Source organism: Muscardinus avellanarius (assembly GCF_963383645.1).
Source record: "Muscardinus avellanarius genome assembly, chromosome: 3".
Classification (NCBI taxonomy): Eukaryota; Metazoa; Chordata; class Mammalia; order Rodentia; family Gliridae; genus Muscardinus; species Muscardinus avellanarius.
The window spans coordinates 40,351,559-40,377,921 of NC_137788.1; the positions used below are offsets into that span (position 1 = coordinate 40,351,559).

Below are 26,363 nucleotides of genomic sequence, written 5' to 3' on the forward strand. Positions count from 1 at the left end.
TTTTATTCTTTATTTTAAAACAGGGTCTAAGTTGCAGAGGCTCTTACTAAGTAGCTGAGGCTGGCCATGAACCTGCGATCCTCCTGCCTCAGCCTCCCAAGTATTGGCATTATAGGAGTATGCCACACTCAGCTATTTTTTGAATTTTTATAATTTTTCTTTTTTTGGTGGTACTGGAAGTGGAACCCAGAGGCTTTCTACCTCCGGGCTATACTCCCAGACCCATTTTCTATTTTATTTGGAAACAGGGTCTCACTAAGTTGCTGAGAGCCTCACTAAGTAGCTGAGGCTGGCTTCGAACCTGTGTGATCCTCCTGTCTCAGCCTCCCAAGCGTGGGGATTACAAGCGTGCACCACCACACCCGGTTTTGTTTTCATTTTTTTGACCCAAGAGAAATTGTGACACTCTAACCTAAACTTAACTTTGAAAATAATCACAGCCAGATAGGGTGGTGCATGCTTGTAATCCCACCACTTAGGAGGCTGAGTTAGGAGGATCATTGTTTGCAGCCAGCCTCATCAGCTTAGTGAGGCCCTCCACATCCTAGTGAGATTCTGTTTCAAAGTAAAAATATAAAATAGGACTGAGGGTGTAGCTTGGAGGTAGAATGCCCTCAGCTTCAATACCCAGCACACAGATACAAATACGAAAAGAAAATAACTACAATTTTGTATGTGTTAGTTGGAAGAAATATTTAAATCTTCTCTCCTTTACAGACTGTGAACATTTTGCTTACATAAACAAATTATGACCAAACCCATCTCTGCCAAATTGCTTTCTGTAGCATGTAGAAAGCATATTTATCATTTGTGTCATCACTTTCTCAGGGCCTGTATGCTTAATTCATATTTTGCATGGCCATCTTATTTAAGTGTGCTTAGAAAAAGTTTTGGATGGTATTGACTTTAAGCATATAGAAATCAGAAACTTTATCTCCATGTCTCCATTGCTGAACTTTGATCTTAGCATTTAGTGAGTACTTAATAAGTATTCATGAATGAATATTGATAGTTGTTCATTTATCCTGAAGATGTTTAAAACTTTGGGCCCCAGGGGGCGCTCAAGTAGTAGTTAGCTATCTCAGTATCTGCTTTCCTCAGATTTCTAAAATTCGTGTTTACTCTTAGTGAATTAATGGTGTGCTGAGCAGATTTCCAAGTTCCTAATTATAAATCCTCCAAACAGATCAGTAATCAAAAAAAGCTATGTAGGAAAAATCCACTGGATGTTAAGGTTCAATGTTTAAGAATAGGACTCTTTCCTCTTGGTGGGGTAGGGTAAAGTAATTTTCTTTTTTAAAGTTTAAATTGCCATACAAGAGATAGTCCACAGAATCTTTGACTCTTCTGCAGCAACACTGTTTCTTGTTTTGTTTTTTGCTGTACTGGGGATGGAACCCAGGGGCATTCTACCTCTGAGTGACACCCCCCAGCCCTATTTTTTTTATTCTTAATTTTGAAACAGGGTCTCACTGAGTTGCAAAGGGCTTCATTAAGTAGCTGAGGCTGTCTGCAAACTGGGATTCTCCTGTCTTAGCCTCCCAAATGCTGGGATTACAAGCATAGGCTACCATGCCCAGTTTATCATTATTTCTTAAAAGTGACTATTGTATGGGATTTTTATGTTGAGAATTTGGAGGAGGGGAGAAAATATTCAGATTATTTACTGTACTTCTTTTTTGTGGGTCTAGGGATGGAATCCATGGGCATTTGACCTCTGAGCTACACCCCCTGCCCTGTTTTTTTTTTTTTTTTTTTTTTTTGTTTTGTTTTGTTTTGTTTTGTTTTGGTGGTACTGGGGATGGAACCCAGAGGCTTTCTACCTCTGGGCTATATTCCAGCCCTATTTTATAATTTTTATTTGGAAACAGGGTCTCACTAAGTTGCGGAGAGCCTCACTAAGCAGCTGAGGCTGGCTTCCAACATGTGCGATCCTCCTGTCTCAGCCTCCCAAGTGTGGGGATTACAAGCGTGCGCCACTGCGCCCGGCTTCCCTATTTTTTATTCTTTTATTTTGAAACAGGGTCTAACTAAGTTGTGATGGACCTCACTAAGTTGCTGAGGCTGTTCATGAACTGCGATTCTCTGGTATCAGCCTCCCAAATGCTGGGATTACAAGCATTTACCACCATGCCTGGCTTCTGTACTTCCTTTTGAAAACATTTTTTTTGTGTCTTTTTATTTTAAGTTACAAAAATAATACATGTCTCTTGGGAAAAGTTAAATCTCCTCTAATCCTGAAATCACCAGTGTTAACTGCTTCCCCATCTCTTTCTCAGTATTCTTATAAACAAAATGCAAATATTTATTCTTTGCCTTCAAAGGATTTATCCTAGTTTGTACTAAATATTTTATGGATATTCTTTTCAGGTCTTTATTAATTTAATCTGTTTTTATTTGTAGTTTAAGAATATTTTGGATATTATCATAGCTTCATTGTAGCATTGCCTTTTGATGGAAATTCAGGACAGTTTCTGGGGTGTTTTATTGTAAATAATGCTTCAGTAAATTACTTTATGACCATCACTTTGCATATGGATGCTTTTATTGTGTAAGATTCCTAAAATTAGATTTGTTTCAGAGATTATATGCATTTTAATTTTAATTAATAATCATCCAGTTACTTTAGAAAAACTTTGTATTAGGGTTCTTCAGAGAGACAGAACTATTAGTAGATAGATACAGATATGAGGTGATTTATTTGGGGGATTGGTTCACATTATAGAGGCCAAGAAGTCATAAAATATGTGTACAAGCCGAAACCAAGGAAGTTGGTGAGAATTGAGTCTGAAGGCTGGAGAACCTGAAGTTCTCATGCCTGCAGGCAGAAGGTGTATGCTGCAGCTCTAGCAGAACAAATCTGCCCTGCTCTCCTGTTTTGTTCCAATAATCCTTAAAGAACTGGATGATGCCTGCCTGCTGTGGTAAAGACTGATCTTTACTCAGTCCATGAATCAAAAATTTACCTCTTTTTTTTTTTTTTGGTGGTACTAGGGGTGGAGCCCAGGGGCTTTCTACCTCCGGGCTACACTCCCAGACCTATTTTATACTTTATTTGGAAACGGGGTCTCACCAAGTAGCTGAGGCTGGCTTCGAACCTGTGCGATCCTCCTGTCTCAGCTTCCCAAGCGCGGGGATTACAAGCGTGCGCCACCACGCTCGGCACCTCTTTTTTTTTTTTTTTTTTTAACACTACTGAGGATGGAACCTAGGGACATTCTACCTCTGACCTGAGGGATACCCCCAGCCCTGTTTTTATTTTTTATTTTGAAACAGTGTCTCACTAAGTTGGAAAGGACCTCACTAAGTAGGTGAGGCTGTTGGCGAACCCGAATCCTCCTGTCTCAGCCTCCAAAATGCTGGGATTACAAGTGTGTGCCACCACACCTGGCTCTACTTGTCATTTATTGAGAAAAAACGTTCTTAAAGAACCAGGCACTGTGTTAGTTGTTGTGATGAGTAAGACCACACACCCTGCAGCCAAAAGTTTAGTGTAGTGGGTTGACAGAGATGTTAGTCACTGACAACTACAGGATAGACTGCTTAGTTGTATGTAGAAATATACCGCATGTATCACTCAGATGAGGACACCTGAATTTCAGTCCAGTTGGTCAGGGAAGGCTTCCGAGAGGAGTGGATGTATCTGAGCTCACCAGTGAAGAATAGTAGGTAAGAAGCAGCTGGGAGTTGTGGGGAGTGGAAAACACTAGAGCTGAATTATCTCCCATAGGGTAAGAGGAGATTTCAATTCTGAGAAAACCCTATGTGAGTAATCCCATGCAAGCGAACTGAAACAAAAACATTTCCTTTAAATAAATCCAGAAGAACAAACAGAAAACCTACATCCTGAGTACAAACCATGTGCTTTGTGGGTGGGGATACTTCTAGAGGCTCTCAATTTGGAGTTGAAATAGACACATTTAATAGAATTTCATACCCGGGCGCCCACGCTTGTAATCCCAGGGGTTGGGAGGCTGAGACAGGAGGATCGCACAAGTTCAAAGCCAGCATCAGCTACTTAGTAAGGCTCTCAGCAACTTAATGAGACCCTATTTCCAAATAAAGTATAAAATAGGTCTAGGAGTATAGCCTTGAGGTAGAAAAGCCCCTGGGTTCCAACCCCAGTACCACACACACAAAAATAATAATTTCATGACAAAAATAGAAAAGAATTTTGCATATATTACGACTTAACAAGAAATTGTTTTAAAATGGCTTTTCTTTTAATCTGCCTCCCTGGCTTGAGTGCCACGTCTCTAAGTGTGAGAGCTTGTATTTTGCTTTCATTCTACTGCACGTTTGCAATATCTATTTGTTCTTCAGATCTCTGCCTAAAGAGTCCCAGATGCCACAGTGTCTGATGCCCTTAGTGTCTCTGATTTTTTTTTTGCAGCACTCTAATCCAAAAAAAATACCCAACAGTTGCATTTACTAAGTAACTTAAGTCCAAACAATACTTAAGTATTTATTTTCTAACAACTTAGTAGCTGTTTAAAGAAATTATACCTATAAATTAAGAGGAAAAAGTAGCCGTGTGTGTGTGTGTGTGTGTGTGTGTGTGTGTGTGTGTGTGTGTGTGTTTGATACTAGGAATTGAACCCAGGGTGTTTTACCCCTGAGCTGTACCCTCAGCCCTATTGTTTTTTGTTTTAATTTTGAAACGGGGTCTGTCTTAGGTTGCTGAGATAGTGGCTGTCCTAGAACCTGCAGTCCTCCTATCTCAGCCTCCCAAGTACTGGGATTACAGGCATGTACCACCACTCCCTATTTTTTGTGATGCCAAGCTCCTTATTCTTAAGTAGCCACAATTACTAAGAGCTGTACATGCCTTTTTGCACTTAAGTTTCTAAAAGCTTGGATTGAAATTGGATATTTCCATCCCACTTTGTGTGTGTGTGGGGGTCTGGGGATGGAACCCAGGGGCATTTGACCTCCAAACTACACCCTCTGCCCTATTTTTTTATTCTTTATTTTGAAACCGGGTCTCACTGAGTTGCAGAGGGCCTCACTATGTAGCTGAGGCTGTCCACGAACTGCAATCCTCCGGTCTCAGCCTCCCGAACGTTGGTGTTACAAGCGTGCGCCGCCACGCCCGGCTCTCTACCTCACTTTCTTTTTCTCTCAAATATATGCTTTTTTGCTTTGGAAGCTGAATAGTCTGTTTCTTTTATTTTAGTGAGTTACCCCAGAAATTTTAAGCACATATTTAAAGTCTAACAGTATCTTTATTCTTCCAAGCAATAAAAATCTCTTAGGATACTTAATCTTGTTCTGTTTTCCTAGATGTTAGTTCTATATTGACTATTTCTTTAATCCACACAAAGACATGTTAATGTTTTATAGGAAAGATGTAATGTTTGTTTAGACTATCTCCCATACATACCTTCCATTTTCTTTAACTCACCACTTCTTTATGTGTGCTTCAGCTCTCCCTTCAGAGATGGATTTTCTTTTCTTTTCTCTTTTCTTTTCTTTTTTGGTACTAGGGATGGAACCTAGGGGCATTCTACCTCCGAGCTATACTCCCAGCCCTATTCTTTTATTCTTTGTTTTGAAAAACAGGGTCTCACTGAGTTGCAAAGGGCCTAAGTAGCTGAAGCTGTCCGTGAACCGTGATCTTCCTGTTTCAGCCTCCCATATTGCTAGGATTACAAGGGTGCACCACCATGCCCAATTCTGAGATGGGTTTTCTTAAAGTATATCCTTTGGAGTTACTTTCTTCAGTATAAACTTGTGGTTAGGAATTTTTGCTATTTTCTCAGGGTGGTTGGTTCTTTTTAACTGGTTTAACCACCGTGGGTATTACCTCTTCTTTATGTGAAACTTCTTGATCTGACCTCCAGCCTCTACACTTCGTAGGCCTTAAGTCTTTGTTGTGGTGGTGCACGCTCCTCTTTCCCATTAAACCTGAGGCTCTAGCCATAAGTGTTTTAGGGATGAGGAGTCCCCTAGGGCAGCAGCAGCTCTGGTACTGACTCACTGGATTTCTGCTTTCTTGGCTTATCTAAATCTGAGTTGTTAGCCAGGTGTGGCGGGCATGCTTGTAATCCCCGCATTTGGGAGGCTAAGACAGGAGGATCATGATTCGCTGACAGCCTTAGCTACTTAGTGAGGCCTTTTGCAAGTCTGGGAGAACCTGTTTCAAAATAAAGAATAAAAAACAAGGCTGGGTGTAGCTGGGAGGTAGAATGCCCCTGGGTTCTAGCCCCAGTACTGTTAAAAAAAATCTGAAGCCCGGAGTGGTGGCGCACGCTTGTAATCCCTGCACTTGGGAGGCAGAGACAGGAGGATCGCACAGGTTCAGAGCCAGCTGCTGGCTTAAGAGACCCTCTTTCCAAAAATAAAAAGGTATAAAATAGGTCTGGGAGTGTAGCCCGGAGGTAGAAGGGCTTCCAGGAACCCCAGTACCACCAAAACAAACAAACAAACAAACAAACAAACAAACAAAACTGAGTTGTTCCTTTTCTTTGCTGCCAGCTCAGTCATGCATTAAAGTGTGTGTGTGTGTGTGTGTGTGTGTGTGTGTAACTATATGTGTGCTGTGTTGGGCAGAAGGGGTTTCTGTGGGGGAAAATGTAATTTTTTTTTTTTTACCCCAGTCAGAATTAGATATCAATAGTACTTCTTTCCCTGGTCCTAATCAGGAAAATTTGGAATTTACATGATTTACATCTTTTGGGTTAAAGTTTCATTGACAATATTAAACAAGTTCCCTTTAAGATACTAGAAGAGGACTGTAGTCACTGAAGATTCTCCAAGAAGTATGGTATTTTAAGGATTGGTCTCTGAATGGAAATCCAAAGCATTTAAGAGAAATTGCTTTAGAACTGAAACTTTTTGACCAGATAAAAGGGTGAGGACAGAGGACATCTTTCTTTTCTTTGGGTCTTGTTGGCCTAGTTACATTGAATCTCATTATAAAGCTAATATTTTTAGCCTGGTTGTCATATGAAAGTCTGTTTGCTCTAACATTTCAGTTACTTTAACCTGAGAAACCAAGAACATTTTTATAGACTAAACATGTGATAAGAGCATTTAAAACTTAATAGAGAACAGGTGTGACTGACATTCTGTTTGCTGACAGTTTTCTTCTGCCTGGTAAATAAAATTAAAGAATCCCTTTAGTTAGTAAGCTGGGCGTGGTGGTGCATGCTTGTAATCCCAGGGGTTGAGTGGCTGAGACAGGAGGATCGCACAGGTTCAAAGCCAGCCTCAGCTACTTAGTGAGGCTCTCAGCAACTTAGTGAGACCCTGTTTCCAAATAAAGTATAAAATAGGTCTGGGAGTATAGCCCAGAGGTAGAAAAGGCCCAGGGTTCTACCCCTAGTACCACACACAAAAAAGAATCACTTTGATAATGGAAAAAGCACCAGTATTTATTATTATTATTATTATTATTATTATTATTAATATGGGGAGTTCATTATTATTATTATTATTATTAATTACTATTATTATTAATATTGGGTAGAACCCAGGGGCATTCTACCTCCTAGCTATACTCCCAGCCTTTTAAACATTTTTTTGTTTCACGCCAGGTGTGAGCTACTTAGTGGGACTCTCTGCCATTTAGTGAGACCCTCTTTCAAAAATAAAGAATAAAAAACAGGGCCGGGGGTATAGCTTGGAGGTGTAATGCTCCTGGGTTCAATCCTCAGTGCCATATACACACATTGTTTCAAAACAGGGTTTTGAGCCAAGTGTTGGCACACATCTATAATTCTAATACTTGGTAGGCTGAGGCTGGAGGATCACAAGTTCAAAGACAGCCTCAGCAAGTAGTGAGACTTTTATCAACCTAGCAAGACCCTGTTTCAAAATAAAAATAAAATAGGGCTTAAGGTGTAGCTCGCAGGTAGAATGCCTCTGTGTTCAATCTCCAGTACCAAAAACAAAACAATCTGGTTAAGTTGCTGAGGTTGGCCTCAAACTTGTGATCCTCCTGTCTCAGCCTCCCAAGTGCTAGAACTGTAGATGTTTGCCACCATACCTAGTTAACTCTGTGTGTATGTGTGTGTGTGTTTGTTTTTGTTGCTGAGAATTAAACCCCCAGAGGCATTGTGTGTAAATGGTAACTTATATATGAAAAATGATTCAGCTCAAAGTAGTTATAAAGAGCATATTTCCACTGTTTACTACAGCATAAAACAATGATTCCCATACTAATCAGTTAATAATATTTTAAAAATCTGGCTGTTGTTTTCTTGAAACAGGGTCTCACTGAGTTGCAAAGGGCCTCACTAAGTAGCTGAGGCTGTTTGTGAACCTCCATCCTCCTGTCTCAGCCTCCCAAATGCTGGGTTTACAAGCACGCGCCACCACACCTGATTTATCTGTGTTTATTTTAGAGTCTGTTGAGCTTTCCATGTAGAGAAGGTATTTGGGATTAGGTTTTTTGTGTGTGTATTTGTGGCACTGGGAATTGAACCCAGGGGCATTCTACCTCCAAGCTACATTCTCAGCCCTATTTTATTTTCTGGGTTAATGAGAGTTTTACTACTTGCTGAGGCTGTTCTTGAACCTTCCATCAGCCTTCCAAATTCTGGGATTACAAGTGTGTGCTACCACACCCAGCTTGGAATTAGATTTTTTAAAATTAAAAAAATTTTTTTTTTTTTTTTGTGGTACTGGGGTTCCTGGAAACCCTTCTACCTCTGGGCTACACTCTCAGACCCATTTTTATATTTTTTATTTGGAAACAGGGTCTCTTAAGCCAGCACAGCTGGCTTCGAACCTGTGCGATCCTCCTGTCTCCACCTCCCGAGCGTGGGGATTACGCCACCATGCCCATCTTGGAATTAGATTTTAAAATCCTAGAAAGGGTAAATGGATTTAAGGTACAGTTTTGTGTATAAATCTTATAGCTGGGTGTGGTAGAACTCACCTGCAATCCCAATAATTGAGAGGCTGAGACAGGAGGATTACAGGTTTGAGGCCATCCTTGGCAATTTAGGGAGACCCTAAGTAACTAAGGAAGACCCAGTTTCAAAATTTAAAAAAACTAAAGGTCTGGGAATATAGTTCAAAGATACAATGTTCTTGGGTTCAATTCCCAGTACCAAAAAAGGTTATTTACATTCAAAATAGGTAACTATTTATATAATAGGTAACAAATGGAGCTGAATGACCTGGTAGTTAGGCAAGCATGAAAAGTTAATACTGTATATCTTACTTCTTTAAGTTGGAGTTTTACTTATTTTTTTATTTTACTTATTTTTTTTTTGTGTGTGGTACAGGGGAGGGGGGTGGAACCCAGGGGCTTTCTACCTCTGGGCTACATTCCAGCCCTATTTTATAATTTTTATTTGGAAACATGGTCTCACTAAGTTGCTGAGAGCCTCACTAAGTAGCTGAGGCTGGCTTCGAACCTGTGCGATCCTCCAGTCTCAGCCTCCCAAGCGCAGGGATTACAAGTGTGCGCCACCACACACAGCAATACTGTATATCTTAACTATCCTGTTAAAAGACAAGCATACTTTGTTTTTAGTGATTCATTTCCAGCAGTATACATACATTATAGAAAAGTTAGAAAAAACAGATAAATAAAAAGAATAGTATAAAATTTACCTGTAGCTGAGTATAGTGGCACACACCCGTGATCCCAGTGCTTGAGAGGCTGAAATAGGAGGATCACAAGTTCAAGGCCAGCCTTAGCAATTTAGCAAGGCCTTTGGCAACTTAGTGAGATCGGTTTCAAAATAAAAAATAAAATAGGGCTGGAAGTATAACTCAGAGATAGAATGCTCCTAGATTCAATTCCTAGTACTGCATAAATAAATAAAAATGACCAGTAATCTTACTATACAGAGAAAACTACCACAAGCAGTATTTTGGGTCATAGTTTTCTATATTTTTTTTTAGTAGGCTCATACTTTGTTCAAACTTGCTTTTCACTTATATCACAAACATATTACTGTGTTAATAAATGTACTTTTTGCTGGGCATGGTGGTGCATGCCTGTAATCCCAGTACTTGGGGGAGGCTGAGACAGAAAGATCACAGGTTTCAGGCAGCCTCAGCAGCTCAGTGAGATCAGTGAGACCCTGTTTGAAAATAAAAAATAGAAAATAATAAAGTAGGGCTGGGGGTGTAGATTAGAAGTAGTGTGCCCTAGTATATAGGTATGTACATACATAATAAATGTGCTTTTACTATATAATTTCACAAATCAGATACATCATTTTATTCCCTGTTTTTGGAATTTTGATCCCCAGTTTAAAAAGTTGTATTCATTGTTTCCTTTTTATATAATTGTATTGAGATATAATTTACATGCCCCTTGTACTCTTCTCTGTAGTATAAAAATGGCTATAGTTATCTACTACAATCCATCAACATTAAATCCTTGGCTGTACTAGGCTATGAGACTGGATTGTTTTCTGTCTCCTTCTATAACTTTTTTTTGGACTGGGGATCGAACCCAGGGTGGTGTACTTGACAGGCAAGCGCTTTGCCACTGAGCTGCATCCCAGCCCTCCTTCTATAACTCTTGACTTGACTTCATGCCCATGCAGTGTGTTTCTCTGTTGCTTTTGTTTTTCCTTTGTTTAGGAGTAGATCACTTTTCAGGGAAATTTTTATCCAAATATTTGAATTGATTTTTTTGTGTGTGTGGTACTGAGGGTGGAACCCAGGGACTTTTCTACTTCTGGCATATACTCCCAGACCTATTTTTATATTTTATTTGGAAACAGGGTCTCACTAAGTTGCTGAGAGCCTCACTGAGTAGCTGAGTCTGGCTTCGAAGCTGTGCGGTCCTCCTGTCTCAGCCTCCCAAGCGCAGGGATTAGAAGCGTGCGTCACCATGCCTGGTGATATTTGTTTTTACATCATTTTCACCAGTGAATGTCAAACACTGCTATTTTCTTTCCTTCTCCCACCCCTTGTTTCTTTAGTAGTACTGGGGATTGAACCTAGGGGCACACTGAGATATATCTCCAGCTCTTTATAATTTTTTATTTTGAGACAGGGCCTCAATTTCAAGACAGGGCCTCACTGAATTACCAAGGCTGGCTTCTAATTTGCAGTCCTCCTGCCTCAGCCATCCAGGTAGGTGGGATTACAGGCATTCGCTGAAAAACTGCGATATTCTATGATGATTTATAAATTTTAAATAAAATTTTCATTGTATAGGTATTACTTTCCTTTTTTTTTTTTTGAAATCAGATGAGATTTCTTATATTGAGATTCTCTGCAGGGAGGGGGGATGCTAAGCCTGAGCATGACTGCCGAGCTATACTCTCAGCCCCATTATATTGAGATTTCTTTGATTTAGTGTGAGGCTAATTGGAATTTAATTTTGATGTGCTATTAGTATTCGGTATTAATAAAACAAATCTTGCTCTGTGGTATTTGCTTTTTGCTTTTTTTTTGGTGGTACTGGGGTTTCTGGAAACCCTTCTACCTCCGGGCTACACACCCAAACCTATTTTATACATTTTATTTGGAAACAGGGTCTCTTAAGCCAGTGTGGCTGGCTTTGAACCTGCGAGAAATTCCTGTCTCCGCCTCCCAAGAGCAGGGATTAGAAGCGTGCTCCACCACGCCCGGCTTGGTATTTGCTTTTTAAAGATTTTTTTTTTTTGGTACTGGGGATGGAACCCAAGGGCATTCTACCTCCGAGCTACACCCCAGCCCTTTTTTTTTTTTTTAATTCTTCATTTTGAAACAGGGTTTCACTGAGTAACACAGGGCCTCACTAAGTAGTTGAGGCTGTCTGCAAACCGCAATCCTCCTGTCTCAGCCTCCCAAATGCTGGGATTACATGTGTGCACCACCATGCCCAGTTTGTGTATGATTTTTAAAAATTAAACTTAAAACCAGGTGTGCTGGTGCACACCTTTGGTCAGGAGAATCCCAAGCTTGAGACTAGCCTTAGCAGTTTAGTGAAACCTTGTCTCAAAATAAAAAGGACTGGGGATATAGCTCAGTGATAAGAATGCTCAAGGATTCAATCTCTGGCACCACACACAAAATTTTTTTTTAACTAAAAAGTCAATATTTAGCTGGGCATGGTGGTGCACACTTGTAATCCCCAGGCTTGGGAGGCAGAGACAGGAGGATCACGCAGGTTTGAAGCCAGCCATGCTGGCTTAAGAGATCCTGTTTCCAAATAAAATGTATAAAATAGGTTTGGGCGTGTAGCCCGGAGGTAGAAGGGTTTCCAGGAAACCCAGTACCACCAAAAAAAAAAAAAAAAAAAAAGTCAATATTTAGCCAGGCGTGGTGGCACACTTGTAATCCCAGCATTCAGGATGTGGAGACCAGGGGATTGGGGTTTGTGGACAGCCTCAGCTACTTAGTGAGACACTTTGCAACTCAGTGAGACCCTGTTTCAAAAAATAAAAAGACTAGCCGGGAGTGGTGGTGCACGATTTTAATCCCAGTGCTTGGGTAGCTGAGACAGGAGGATCTAACAGGTTCGAAGCCAGCCTCGGCTACTTAGTGAGGCTCTGAGTAGAAAAAGCCCCTGGGTTCCACCCTCAGTACCACAGAAAATAAAAAGACTAAAAAATAGGACTGAGGGTATAGCTCAGAGGTGCAATCCCTTTGGGTTCCTACCCAAGTACTGCAAAAAAAAGTCTATGTATGTTATAAAAATTCTGTTTGAAAGTACATAAAGTAGGCAGCGTTTTATGGTGCACACCTGTAATCCCAGCACTTGAGAGGCTGAGACAGAAGTCTGCACTTAGTATTTCACTAAGTATAACAGAAGTGGAATTACATGGTCAAAGGGTGTGCAAACTTAAGTTTTGATAGACCTTGATATAATGTCCTCTAAAAAGACTGAACACTTGCAAAAAATATGAGGATACTGTTTTCCTGTATCTTTGCCATTGTCCTATGAAATATTCTTTTTCACTAACCAGTCTGGTAAGTAGAAAATGGAATCATATTATTTTAATTTGCATTTTCATGGTTACTAGTGAGGTTGAGCCCATGCCTGCATTTTGCATTTCCCTCCTCATTGTTTGTTTGTTACCTTTTTTTTTTTTTTTTTTTTTTTTTGCGGACTGGGGATGGAACTACCTTCCAGCTACACCTCCAGCCCTATTCTTTTTTTTTTTTTTTTTTTTTGGTACTGGGGGTGGAACCCAGAGGCTTTCTACCTCTGGGCTATACTCCCAGCCCTATTTTATATTTTATTTTGACACAGGGTCTCACTAAGTTGCTGAAAGCCTCACCAAGTAGCTGAGGCTGGCTTCGAACCTGCGCGATCCTCCTGTCCCCACCTCCCAAGCTCGGGGATTATAAGGGTGCGCCACCACGCCCGGCTCCAGCCCTATTCTTTATTCTTTATTTGAAACAGGGTCTCACTGAGTTGCAAAGGGCCTCATTAAGTAGCTGAGGCTGTCGATAAACCACCATCCTCTTTTCTCACCCTCTGAAATGCTGGGATTACAAGTGTGCGCCACCATGCCCAGCTGTTTGCTTTTTTTTTTTTTGGCAGTACTGGGGTTCCTGGAAGCCCTTCTATCTCCGGGCTACACTCCCAGACCTATTTTATATTTTTTAATTTGGAAACAGGGTCTCTTAAGCCAGCGAGGCTGGCTCTGAACCAGCGCGGTCCTCCAGTCTCTGCCTCCCAAGTGCAGGGATTACAAGTGTGTGCCACCACTCCCGGCAGCTGTTTGCTTTTTGACATAGGGTTTCACTGTTGTTCTAGATGGTTTCAAACACCTAGGCTCAAATGAGCCTGCTCAACCAGGTGTGATGGTGGTGGCGCACACTTGCAAGCCCCAGCCATTTAGTGAGGCCCTCTGAAACTTAGTGAGACTGTTTCAAAATAAATAATAGGTCTGAGAGTATAGCTCAGAGGCAGAACACACCTGGGTTCAGTACCATACACACACATGCAAAGATCCTTCTGACTCAGCCTTCTGAGTAGCTGGACTACAGGCTTATGTCACTGTACCTGGCTCACTGTTTTGGGTTGTTTTTTTGTTTTGGTACTGGGAATTGAACGCAGGGGCATTCTGTACCACCAGCCCTTTTTCAATTTTTTTTTGTTTTGGAACAGTGTTTCACTAAGTAACTGGTGGTCTCACTACTTTCCTGAGCTGGTCTCAAATCTGTGATCTTCTTTCTCAGCCTCCTAAGTACTGGGATTGCAGGTATGCACCCCCATGCCTGGCCAAAGTCTTCTTACATGAAGAGCAAGACACTAAAGAAAATGAAATGGTGCCATAATTGTCTGTAATTGAATGGATTGTATCTCTCTTCTTTTCTCCTTTGCAGATGTAAGCTTCTAAAATACCACTCTTTAATTAGAGAAAGAAGTATGCTTCATGTTAGTTTGGAGTCTGTCTACTACAGCTTCTTTCTTAAAGGATTTGGCTTCATTTTTAAGTATTTTTCTTTCTAGTTACTGTGTGTGTATATGTGTGTGTGTTTGTAATTAAGTAGGCATGGTTAAATACAGCACTCATATTTAGAAATATAATTAGCACAGACTAAATATGAGATTGGAAATCCGCTAGTGATTTAGGTTAGATATTGCACTCATCTTTTTCCCTATTGGATATAATCTTTTTCTTTCTGATAACCTTTCTTTAATGATGATATAATAGTATCATCATTAAATAGGGAAACCCCCTTTTTTCAGTGCTGTGTGGGTAACTCTGGAAGAAACTCTAAAAAACTGATCAGTAAGTATCTGGACACTGTGATCGCACAGTCAAAGAAAAGTAACTTCCCCAGGACCGGCAGGTGTTTTTTCTTGAAAATACCAGGCATTGTTTAGATCAGTTGGAAAAATTCTATTGAAAATGCCTTTGAAACTTTACTTACATAAAGTGTTTCACATTGTGGCCTGTTGTAGGCTTTAAAACTTGTTTGTAGCAGGTATCAGATTGGTGAGTGTAGACTCCCAAAGCCTGTGATACCATGGGGTTGGGAGTGCTGAACCATCTGGCGTCCAGGGGCAGTTGTAGCCTCAGTGCAATTGGGTGGCATTAAATAAAAATAAGGGGGCAGTGGAAGTGCCTATAGGGGTGCTGACTTTTTTATTCTGAAAAGGGGGAGGTAAGCCAATAAGTTTGGGCACCCATGGACTCTTGATGATTCTACATACTACCTCCAGCATTTCTGATTTCTTGGGAAGGTGAATTATTAATAGTATATAACCAGCATTTAGATTTTAGGTTTTAAAGAACCTTAGTAGCTTTGATTTGATAAGAGGTTCACAAAGTTCTTACCTTTGGAACAATTCTAACTGGCTTAGAATGTTCTTGACAGTGGACTACCTGAACCTGTTGGGTGTGATATTCAGCATGTATGGCTTCATGTGTAAGCTGAAGTTATGCCCTTGGGTCACTGTCTACTGCTCCTTCATCATTATTTCCAGTTCCCAAGGCTCAGAGGACACTAAACCAATGATGAGCAGCTTCATGGCACATGTCTATGCTGTGATGATGTCTTATCTGCAGAATCCTCAGCCCGTGAGACCTTTGCAGCTCTGTGATGTCAGGTTAGGGGGGTCACATCTTAGATCCACTCTGTCTACCTCACTCCTAGCCTGGCCTTTGGCTGCTAAACCTCCTGCATTTCAGCTGCTGTCCTAGACTTCCTGAGTGAAGTGGCCTAGGGCTTCCAGCTGGATGGAGGGAACCTGGTCCTTTTCCTCCATCCAGCTTCTGCAGGAGCACAAAGTGAATACCCTCGGCCTGCCTCTTAGGCCTTCCCTACCCTGCCTGCGGCCAGGGGCAATGCTCTTCATATTTCTATATTACTTGTTTTCTTATTGAAACTAGTTAATAATAAGGGTTTTCACTCTGGCTGTCAAAACACTTTAAAAGGTAAAGGACACCTAATAGTTTTAATTCACTCAGTTGCTTTAAAAATATATTTGTATCTAGTGTTTCTGCTCTCTGCCTTCTGTGTACAAGAGACTCAGCAGCAGTCCTGTGGCACTTTCTAATTGCCACATAGCAGGAGGAGGAGCCTGGCATCCGGTTCTCTTCCTGCTTTCTGAGACTTGTCCTTTACACATCACTTATATGTTGAACACTTTGTCTTGCTGTTCTTGTTGATCGTGTAGAGCCACGCCATCCAACTTTTTTGGATGTGGTGCAGGTACTATACCAGGTCCTTATGCATGCGAGGCAAATGCTACACCTCCACTGAGACACATCCCTAACCTCCACCTTATCTACGCATAGGAGGGAAAGGCTGTTCCCGAGAAGTGATAAAAACTGACCAAGATGGTTTGATATTTGATGCCATGAAATTGTCCACATTTGCTTAGTTGTAATAAAGAGTACCCTGCTGTATTTTTTGAAAACATAGTGCCCTTTCCTCCCTCCAAAACTTTTTTTTTTTTTTTTTTTAGTACATGCCGGGCGTGGTGGCGCACGCTTGTAATCCCTGCGCTTGGGAGGCTGAGACAGGAGGATCACACAGGTTTGAAGCCAGCCTCAGCTACTTAGTGAGACCCTGTTTCCAAATAAAATATAAAATAGGTCTGGGAGTATAGCCCGGAGGTAAAAAAAAAAAAAAATTAGTACAGGGTCTACCTCTGAGCTACACTCCTAACCCTATTTATTTATTTATTTATTTATTTATTTATTTATAAACAGGACTCACTGATTTGCTGATGGCCTCACCAATTTGTTGAGGCTGGCCTCAAACCTGCAATCCTTCGGTCTCAGCCTCCCAAGTACAGGGATTATGGGTGTGTACCTCCTGCACCTAGCTCTCTCCAAATCTTGGTGTATAATTCATAAAGATTACTGAGTTTTCAACATCTTAAGGGAGAAAGTAAACAATATAGACAGTTACTCTACATGAATTGAGTTTATACATTTGTCACTAAAAAATTTTTAGTTGAATAATAGTTTATAATTATAGTTACTGTAGGTTATAAAAGTTATAGGCTGCTTTGGTTGTGAATGTTACTTTTAAGACTGTAGTTAGTGACTATTAGGCTTTTTTTTTTTTTTTTTTTTGGTGGTACTGGGGTTCCTGGAAGCCCTTCTACCTCCGGGCTACACTCCCAGACCTCTTTTTACATTTTTATTTGGAAACAGGGTCTCCTAAGCCAGCGCGCGCGGCTGGCTTCGAACCTGCGCGATCCTCCTGTCTCTGCCTCCCAAGCGCGGGGATTACAAGCGTGTGCCACCACGCCCGGCTTATTAGGCTTTAATTGCTAGAAAATCTCAGAATGTGAAAAAGTTTTGGGTAAGGCTGGGAAATACCTATTCTTGCTTTCCTCAAAATTGGCTTCTGTGATATTTAGTGACAGTAGGATGCTTTGAAAATATGTCCTTAAAAGTGTAGCGATTATTAAAATGCCATAATAAGTAGTATATAAGTGGTGACAGTTGCTTTTTTGCTGCCGTTGAAATTTTGTGGTAAGATAAATTTCAGAAAAATTCTTTAGAAAAATTTAGCATGAAAATGTAACTGGTAAATAGAGGATTAAAAAAACAGGATATGGATGAGAAATTGAAAGATACATGTATAAATTTGACATGTTTAAATTCTTTGTTTTCTTGGACTTTGCAGGTGAGGTTGTTTCCTCTGCTAAACTACAAAATTATATTTTTTAATATCATTTCTATGTATCTGCAGTTTACTAGCTTCTCTTTTTAAAAAGCCACATAACACCAAACCCCACTTTAATTTAATATAAAGTTTGCAAGTTTGAGCTTTCCCATGTCAGGAAACAAAAAGTGAATGTACTAATTTCTGAATTAGTAGCTGGGCTTCTAAATGTATATGTTATTCATATAGCAGAGTGTCATAGAGTGGGCTGTATTCTTGGTGTTTTCACTCCTGCTTGCCATTGTTGAGTACTGTTTGTCTCTGTATTTATTCAGTATTACCATATGCTGTAATCATTAGACCAGAGAAGAGCATCCGGCAAGCAGAGACTTCCAAATGGCAGCCAAAATAAACAGTGGGAAGTGAAGCTGCCATAAAGTTTTGTGGACAGTAGTTGCCAAATGCTTTTTGAACATTGTACTTAAAATCATGCCTGTTTTTAAGAAGCCCCATGTCCACAACCTTCAGACATTTGCCTCTGCTTGCTCACTGATTAAAGTAGCTTTTATAGATGGGTGGACATAATCTTAAAATAAGAGTTTAAGTAATTATACAATTTTGTGTTTGTTTCTATTTTAACTTCTATCATTTACATAAAATAGAAACAAACACAAAATTGTATAATTGCAGCAATGGAGGTTGAACTCAGGGGTGATAATAGCACTCAACTATATCCCCAGCCTTTTTGTTTTGTTTTGTTGTTTTTTGGGGGGTCTGGGGATGAAACCCAGGGGCATTCAACCGCCAAGTTACACCCCCTGCCCTATTTTTTATTCTTTATTTTGAAACCGTGTCTCACTGAGTTGCGGAGGGCCTCACTACGTAGCTGAGGCTGTCCACGAACCGTGATCCTCCAGTCTCAGCCTCCCGAATGCTGGGATTACAAGCGTGCGCCACCACGCCCGGCTCAGCCTTTTTTGTTTTTATATTTTAAGTCAAGGTCTCAGTAAGTGCCCACACAGACCTCTAATTTGTGATCGTTCTGCCTCAGCCTCTGTCGTCACTAACATTGTAGGTGCACACCACTGTGCCCAGCAGGATTTTCTTAAAACAGATTACAATAATTAAATACACTTCTGATCATTTCTTCTAGTGGAGAGTCCTATGGCTTAAGAGATAGACATGGATGATACTATGCCTGTATATTTCTCTCTGTGTGTGTCTGTGTGTGTGTAGTACTAGAGATTAAACCCTGGGCCATTCTTTCTACCGCCAAGCTATACCCCCAGCCTTTTTTTATACTTACTTTTTTATTTTATTTTGCTATACTAGGGATTGAATGCAGGGGTGTTCTACCTCCAAGCTGTACCACCAACCCTATTTTTTATTCTTTATTTTTGGAAAAGGGTCTCACTAAGTTATAGAGGGCCTGACTAAGTAGCTGAGGCTGGCTGTAAACCTGTGACTCTCCTGTCTCAGCCTCCCAAGTACTGGGATTACAAGCATGTGTCACCATGCCCAGCTTTTTTTTTTTTTTTTTTTTTTTTTTTAGGACTGGGAATGGAACCCAGGGGCATTCTACCTCCAAGCCATAACCCCAGCCCTATTTTTTTATTCTTTATTTTTGAAACAGTGTCTTACTGAGTTGCAAAGGGCCTCACTAAGTAGCTGAGGCTGTTTGTGAACCACGATCCTCCTGTCTCCGCCTCCCAAATGCTGGACTTACAAGCATGCACCACCATGCCCAGCTTTTTTATTTTTATTTTGAAACAAGGTCTCTCTAGGTTAATGAGAGTCTCAGTACTTGTGGAGGCTGTTCTTGAACCTGCAATCCTCCTATCTCAGCTTCCTTCCTCAATCCTGGAGTTAATAGGCATGTGCCACCATGCCTGGCTTGTATTTTTTTTTTTAATTCTCATCCAGCTTTATACCCAACTTCAGTCAACAAATAACCTAGAGTTCGTTTTCCTTTACTGACTGTCTTACTGCTAGCTTACTATTTAGTGAAGAACAACCTTAACTAACAGTTTTAGGAAATAGGAAAGAGGTAAACAACATGGTCTCTGCCACCAAAAAAAAAAAAAAAAAAAAAAAAAAAAAGTGGGCTGGGGATTTACCTCAGTGATTACTTAGTGTACATGAGGCCCTGATCTCCTGCATTGAAAACAAAAATCCTTTAAAAATATTTTTTAAAAAGCCAGGCATAGTAGCACATGCTTGTAATCCCCTTGCTTTGGAGGTGGAGACAGGAGGATCGCGCAGGTTCGAAGCTGGCCTCGCTGGCTTGAGAGACCCTGTTTCCAAATAAAAATATAAAATGGGTCTGGGAGTGTAGCCCGGAGTTAGAAAGGTTCCATCCCCAGTACCACCAAAAGAAAAAATAAATAAATAAATAAATTCACCATAGCCTGAGTAATTGAAAGGGTAGTTTTTGTTTTTATTTGCAAAATGAAAGATTGAAACACTTTTATTTGTTTATTTAATCATGCATTTACTTATTTGGGGCACTGAGGATGGAACCCAGGGTCATGTCATTCTATCTCCAAGCTACATTCCCAGCCCTTTTTATTTTTATTATTTTTATTTTGAAAGAAGGTCTCACTAAGTTGCCAAGACTAACCTCAGTCCTGGCAGTCCTGTTTTAGACTTTCAAGTCCTGAGAATGGAGGTGTGCACCACCACACTCAGCTGAAACATTTTATAAGAAAGGTGGCACGTGGGTTGCCTTAAGTCTTATCACTGAAATTAAAGATAACATTCAAGTTATCAAGTAATCATTATATAATTAGATAAGATTCAAACCTATTGAGGGAGGCTTAAGAATTTGTGGTGAGATGGCTGTAACTGAGCATCCCATATAGTTTGGAGTGTCCTAATATTTGAGAGAAAAAAAACATTTTTTTTTTTTTTTTGGTGGCACTAGGGTTCCTGGAAGCCCTTCTATATCTGGGCTACACTCCCAGACCTATTTTTATATTTTTATTTGGAAACAGGGTCTCTTAAGCCAACAAAGCTGGCTTCGAACCAGTGTGATCCTCCTGTCTGCCTCCCAAGCGCGGGGATTACAAGCGTGCGCCACCATGCCCGGCGAGAAAAAAACATTTTTAAAATAGATTGTATAGTTTTTTGTTTTTTGGTTTTTTTTTTTTTGATGGTACTGAGGATGGAACCTAGGGCCTTCTACCTCTGGGCTACACTCCCAGACCTATTTTATATTTTATTTGGAAACAGGGTCTCCTATTAAGCTAGCTGAGGCTGGCTTCCAACCTGCACGATCCTCCAGTCTCAGCCTCCCGAGCGCGGGGATTACAAACGTGCACCACCATGCCTGGCTGTTCTTTCAGTTTAATAAATGTAAATATATTAAGTACACGTGGAAGAAGAAACTTTTCATTATTGAGAATTATCTCTTAGACTGTATGGTTTTCTTATTCTACCCAAGGGAAAGTGGCAGTATTATACCATAGCATCTTATATGACTTAATGTAACTATTACCCCAGACCCTGACCTGATATATTATTTGTAGGTCCTTAATAATGTCGTCTCTATACTGTGCTCCTGACTTTTCATAAACTATCCATATCTGTTGTCTCACTTAAATACCTATGTTTGGTTTTTCTGTCAAAACTATTAAAGTGCCAGGCAAAGTGGGACATGTCCATAATTCAGGAGGCTGAGATGGGAGAATTGCAGATTTGAGGTCAGCCTCAGCAGCCTCGTGAAGTTCTCTGCAATTTGGTGAGACCCTGTTTCAAAATTAAAAAAATAAAATAGGGCTGGGAGTGTAGCTGAGAGGTAGAATGCCTCTGGGCTCAGTCCCCCAGTATCTCCTCTCCTCTCCTCTCCTCTCCTCTCCTCTCATCTTCTCTCCTCTTCTCTCTCACACACACCCCAAAATAAATAAATGAATGAACGAATAAATAAAGTGTCATACACTATATAATAAAACTTCAGTTAACCACTGGCCACATATATAACTCTCTCCCAAAGATTATATTACCTGTGACATTGTAGCCTTCTTAGTTTATGTAAATACACTGTGATGTTCATGCAACAACAAAATCATTTAATGACACTTTTCTTAGCAGTATATTTGTACTTAAGCCATACATTGCTTAGTGGTGGGAATACAGCGTGAGAAATGCATCAGTAGGCAATTCTGTTCAAACATCCTAGAGTACTTTCATAAGCCCAGATGGTGTAGGTCAGCCATTGAACATGGTCTCTTGATGCAATCCAGAGACACGGTATACATGAGATGTGTAAGGCTGATGCCAAGGTAACAGCGTATTGTTTTACAGTAAGCCGTCCCCATTAGAAAGCATACACTCTAAGGATCAAAAGTGTAGTAAATACATTAACTGGTAATATTGTTGTTTATTATCATTATCAAAAATTATGTAGTATATAAAATTGTGTATGCTATTCTTCTATATCACTGACAGCACAGTAGTGTTATTTACACCAGCATCATCACAAGTGTGAGTAATAGATTAGGTTACATTGTGATAGCTGTGATGTCACTAGGCAATTAGAATTTCTAGCTCCATTAAAATCATATGTGGCGCCGGGCGTGGTGGCACATGCTTGTAATCCCCGCGCTTGGGAGGCAAAGACAGGAGGATCGCGCAGGTTTGAAGCAGCCTCGCTGGCTTAAGAGACCCTGTTTCCAAAATAAATAAATCAATCAATAAATAAAAAATAGGTCTGGGGGAGTAGCTTGGAGATAGAAGGGTTTCCAGGAACCCCAGTACCACCAAAAAAAATCATATGTGTAATCATATATAGTAGTCCATCACAGATAAAAACATCATTGCATGATTGTGTATAATATAAAAGGACTTGAAGCCAGGCGTGGTGGTGCACGCTTGTAATCACAGCATTTGGAAGGCTGAGACAAGAGGATCACGGTTCATGGACAGCTTCAGCCACTTAGGCCTTTTGCAACTCAGTGAGACCCTGTTTCAAAATAAAGAATAAAACATAGGGCTGGGGGTGTAGCTCGGAGGTAGAATGCCCCTGGCTTCCATCCCCAGTACCGTAAACAATGAATGAATGAATGAATGAATGAGAGAGAATGGACTTGAGGCCGGGAAAAATAGGTCTGGGAGTGTAGCCCGGAGGTAGAAGGGCTTCCAGGAACCCCAGTACCACCAAAAAAAAAAAAAAAAAAAAAAGGACTTGAGATTATTATTTGAGGTATCTGCATGATAACAAGGTAATTGATGACTTTTATCCACTAGTATGTGTTAGGCTCTTTGGTAGGCAGTTTATATTTAATCATAACCACAGACTTACAAAATAGTTATCTGTATTTCTACTTTACAAATGTGACTTCTTGTACCAAGAAGAAAGGTAGAAAATGCATTTTGGGGCATGGTAAGGAAAATGGTAGTCCTGGCAGAGACAGTGATAACTCTAAGAAATATTTGACTTTTATTGTGGTGGTAGAAATTGAGCCTTATACATGCTGGATAAGTGTTCTACTATAGGGCTCTATTTCCACCCCTTCAATTTAAACAAGTTAAGTTTTAAAAAGCAGAAATTTTATTAGAAGGTAGGGACAGCCAACAGTGGCAAGATATGTTTGCTTTTTTTTTTTTTTTTTTTTTTGCGGTACTTGGGATGGAACCCAGGGGCATTCCACCTCTGAGCTACACCCCTAGCCCTATTTTTTTATTCTTTATTTTGAAACAAGGTCTCACTGAGTTGCAAAGGGCCTCACTAAGTAGCTGAGGCTATCTTCAAATCGAGATCCTCCTGTCTCAGTCTCCCAAATAACACTTAAACTTTAGTCATGTTTGTGAAAGAGTATGAGATATTAATGCTTTGAACAGTTAGATAAATTTTGGGATGTTTTTATGGTTTACAAACATGGCTCTGAAGGGTAAGGATATTTATAAGTAAATGGTAGTATATAAAATCTTAAGTTTTTCAAAATTATTTAATATAAAAGCAAAACTTATTTAATATAGAAAATTAGAATATAGAAATTAACACAAAAAATGTGTAGTCCTAGCTTGGCATAGCAGTGCACACTTATAATCCGAGTACTTGGGAGGCTGAGACTGGAGGATTACAGGTTCAAGGTCAGCCTCAGCTCCTTAGTGAAGTTCTCCACAACTTAGACCCTGTTTCAAAATAAAGAATTAAAAATAGGGGTGGGGCTGTAGTTTGGAGGTAGAATGCCCCTGAGTTCAAGCCTCAGTATTGTTAAAAAAAATTATTATACTCCTGTCACTGGGTTGAATGAATTCTGATTATTTTCCCCTTGTGTTGTTTCTTTCAGAAATATGGATACACACACCTTTCTGCAGGAGAACTTCTTCGTGATGAAAGGAAGAATCCAGATTCACAGTATGGTGAACTTATTGAAAAGTACATTAAAGAAGGAAAGATTGTTCCAGTTGAGATAACTATCAGTTTATTAAAAAGGGTAAGGACCAGTTCAAACCAGCAAGAAAACAAATTAAATCCACCTTTGTTTGAGTGATGAAAAAATTAAGAGTATTATATTTCTTGTGAATGGAGGTGGCCATGGGATTTGAGAGTGGCAGAACTGGAAACTCTGCTTTGACCTTGGGAAGAAATTGAACAGTAGAAAGGATTCTCTGCCTTCGCCTAGGATCAGCTATAGCTCAAGTAAACATCCATATCACACTTAAACCTTTCCTCCCCCAAATCCAGACCGTTGTTCTTTTTTCCATTCATTTTTTTCCCTTCCTTTCTCTCCCTCTCCCTCTGTTTTTTTTATTTTTTTATCTTTATTTTTTTAGGTACTGGGAATGGAACCCAGGGATATTCTACCTCTCAGCCACATCCCCAGTCCTATTTTTTATTCTTTTTTTGAAACAGGGTCTCACTGAGTTGCTAAGGGCCTCACTAAGTAGTAGCTACTCCGTATGTCTCAGCCTCCCAGATGCTGGGATTGCAAGTGTATGCCACCACGCCCAGCTCTTCCTTCTGTTTTCTTAGAAACTTTTCTTGCTTGCTTTCCTCTCATGTTTTCTCCTTGTTGATATTTCCTCAGCCTTTGTATCTGCTTTTCTGGTATATGCATCACCATCTTCAACATCAAATGTTAAGACTTAACAGCTATCAAACTGAAAAATAGACATCTTGTATTTACTTGGCAGCTCTTCAAAGTAGACCTCTAAAACTAGTCATTAACAGATATTTTGACACATAAGAAACAGTGAAGGAGATATGCAACAAGAAAGAGCCTAAAGCCTTATGGAAAAGAGATATATAAGCATCTGGATAGAACCAGAGAGGGAACTGAAGGATAAAGAATGGTTTATACACACTTGTACCGCTTTTCTCAGAGAATGGAGTGACTTCCTTCCATTCCAGAGTAAAGGAATCCTGTCTACTTACTCTTTGGACCGAATGTCCTTCCTCTGCTTTATAGCTAGCGTTATGAAAGAGCAGTCTACTCTTTTTACTTTCTCATTTTCTATTTTTCAACCTTTTACAGACACATTCTGTTTCTGTCTCCACTGAAACTGTTCTTGCATGTTACTGATTGTCTTTACAATCAAATGAAGGAAATACTTTTAGTCATTTTTTAAGGCATTTAATCGCTATCTATTTGAAATTCATTCCTCTTTTGTACCTTGTGATCATTTCTGTTAATTCTCTTCCTACTTTATCAACTACCACTTCTCAGTCTCTTTTCTTACTGTGTGTGTGTGTGTGTGTGTGTGTGTGTGTGTGTGTGTGTCTGTCTGTCTTTAGGGGGGGTACTGGGAATTGAAACCATGGGCATTCTACCTCTGAGATATACCCCCAGCTTTTGTGTTTTATTTTGAAACAGGTTCTCACTAAGTTACAGAGGGCCTAAATTGCTGAGGATAGCCTCAGTCTGCGATCCTTATGTCTCAGCCTCCCAACTACTGGGATTGTGAGTGCCATCATGCCCAGCTTCTCTGTTTCTTTTAATAGCTCTTCTCTTTTGCAGGTTCCTTAAGCCATGATGCTTCTCAGCTTTATCCTTGGTTCTTTTCAGCTCTTATTCTGTATATGCCTTGCTGTGTGGTTTTTACTGTTCCCAACATGTTCACTATGCTAATAATCCAGAAATCTATAGCTCTAGCACAAAACTTTATTCTGAACTACCAGGAATCTATTTCTGTCTCAAAATCAACATGTCAGAAGCTAAATGTATCATCTAAAATGTGATCTTTTTTTATTTCCTGCGTTGGCTATTGGTTCCACCATGTACCCAGCTGCTCAAGGCAGAAATCTGGGAGCCATCCTATGTTCTCTGCTTCCTTCAGTTTTCCAAATCCATTCAGTGAGCAGACCTTTGGGAATATCTTTTAATCCTCTTCTATTCATGTCTTTCTCTATCCACTATTGCTTTAATCTTTAGCCTGCTTTCTTCCTAGTCACCTACCACTCACTCACGCCAACTTTCTTTAGATTTATCACAGTTCTCTCACCTCTGAGCCTCTACTCTCCGCTGCCCCGAGGATTGGAACCCTGTGTGGGTACCTTGTCATTACCCAGGAGGCATCTCACAGGCAACTCTTTGGTAAAGCTTTCTCTGGGAGTTTTTCAGGCAGTTTGTACTTACTTTTTTATCATAAACATCCTTTGCCATATTTATTCATAGAATCTAGCACGTAATATATATTTATTTATTTATGTCACCTACCAGACTGTGAGCCCTCCAAGGGCAAGAGCAGTGACCTTGCTTTTCATGTTCCCTGGTAGTAGGTCTCAAACAAATGTATGTTGAATGACTATAATTGATGTCTCTTCTTTGGATACCTTCTACTACCATAATTGGGATAGAAATGCCCCAAATTGTAATGTAGAGATTTTATAAGTATTAGACAAGAAGCTAGGTGCTGGGATAAAACTAACTCTTAGA

The 26,363-nt window shown here is 40.1% G+C and overlaps 1 protein-coding gene across 2 annotated transcripts in view; it reads left to right on the forward strand.

The window, feature by feature from the left end:
- The window catches only part of CMPK1 (cytidine/uridine monophosphate kinase 1), a gene marked incomplete at both ends in the record, with an annotated part of 38,868 nt that overhangs the window by 3,382 nt on the left and 9,123 nt on the right, over positions 1-26,363 (forward strand). The window contains one exon of one of the 2 annotated variants that reach the window (XM_080692139.1): positions 23,775-23,921. The exons of the other annotated variant lie outside the window; for it this stretch is intronic. Coding sequence (XP_080548265.1) covers positions 23,775-23,921 — 147 coding nt within the window. The remainder of the gene's footprint in view (positions 1-23,774; positions 23,922-26,363) is intronic. 2 annotated transcript variants of the gene reach the window in all.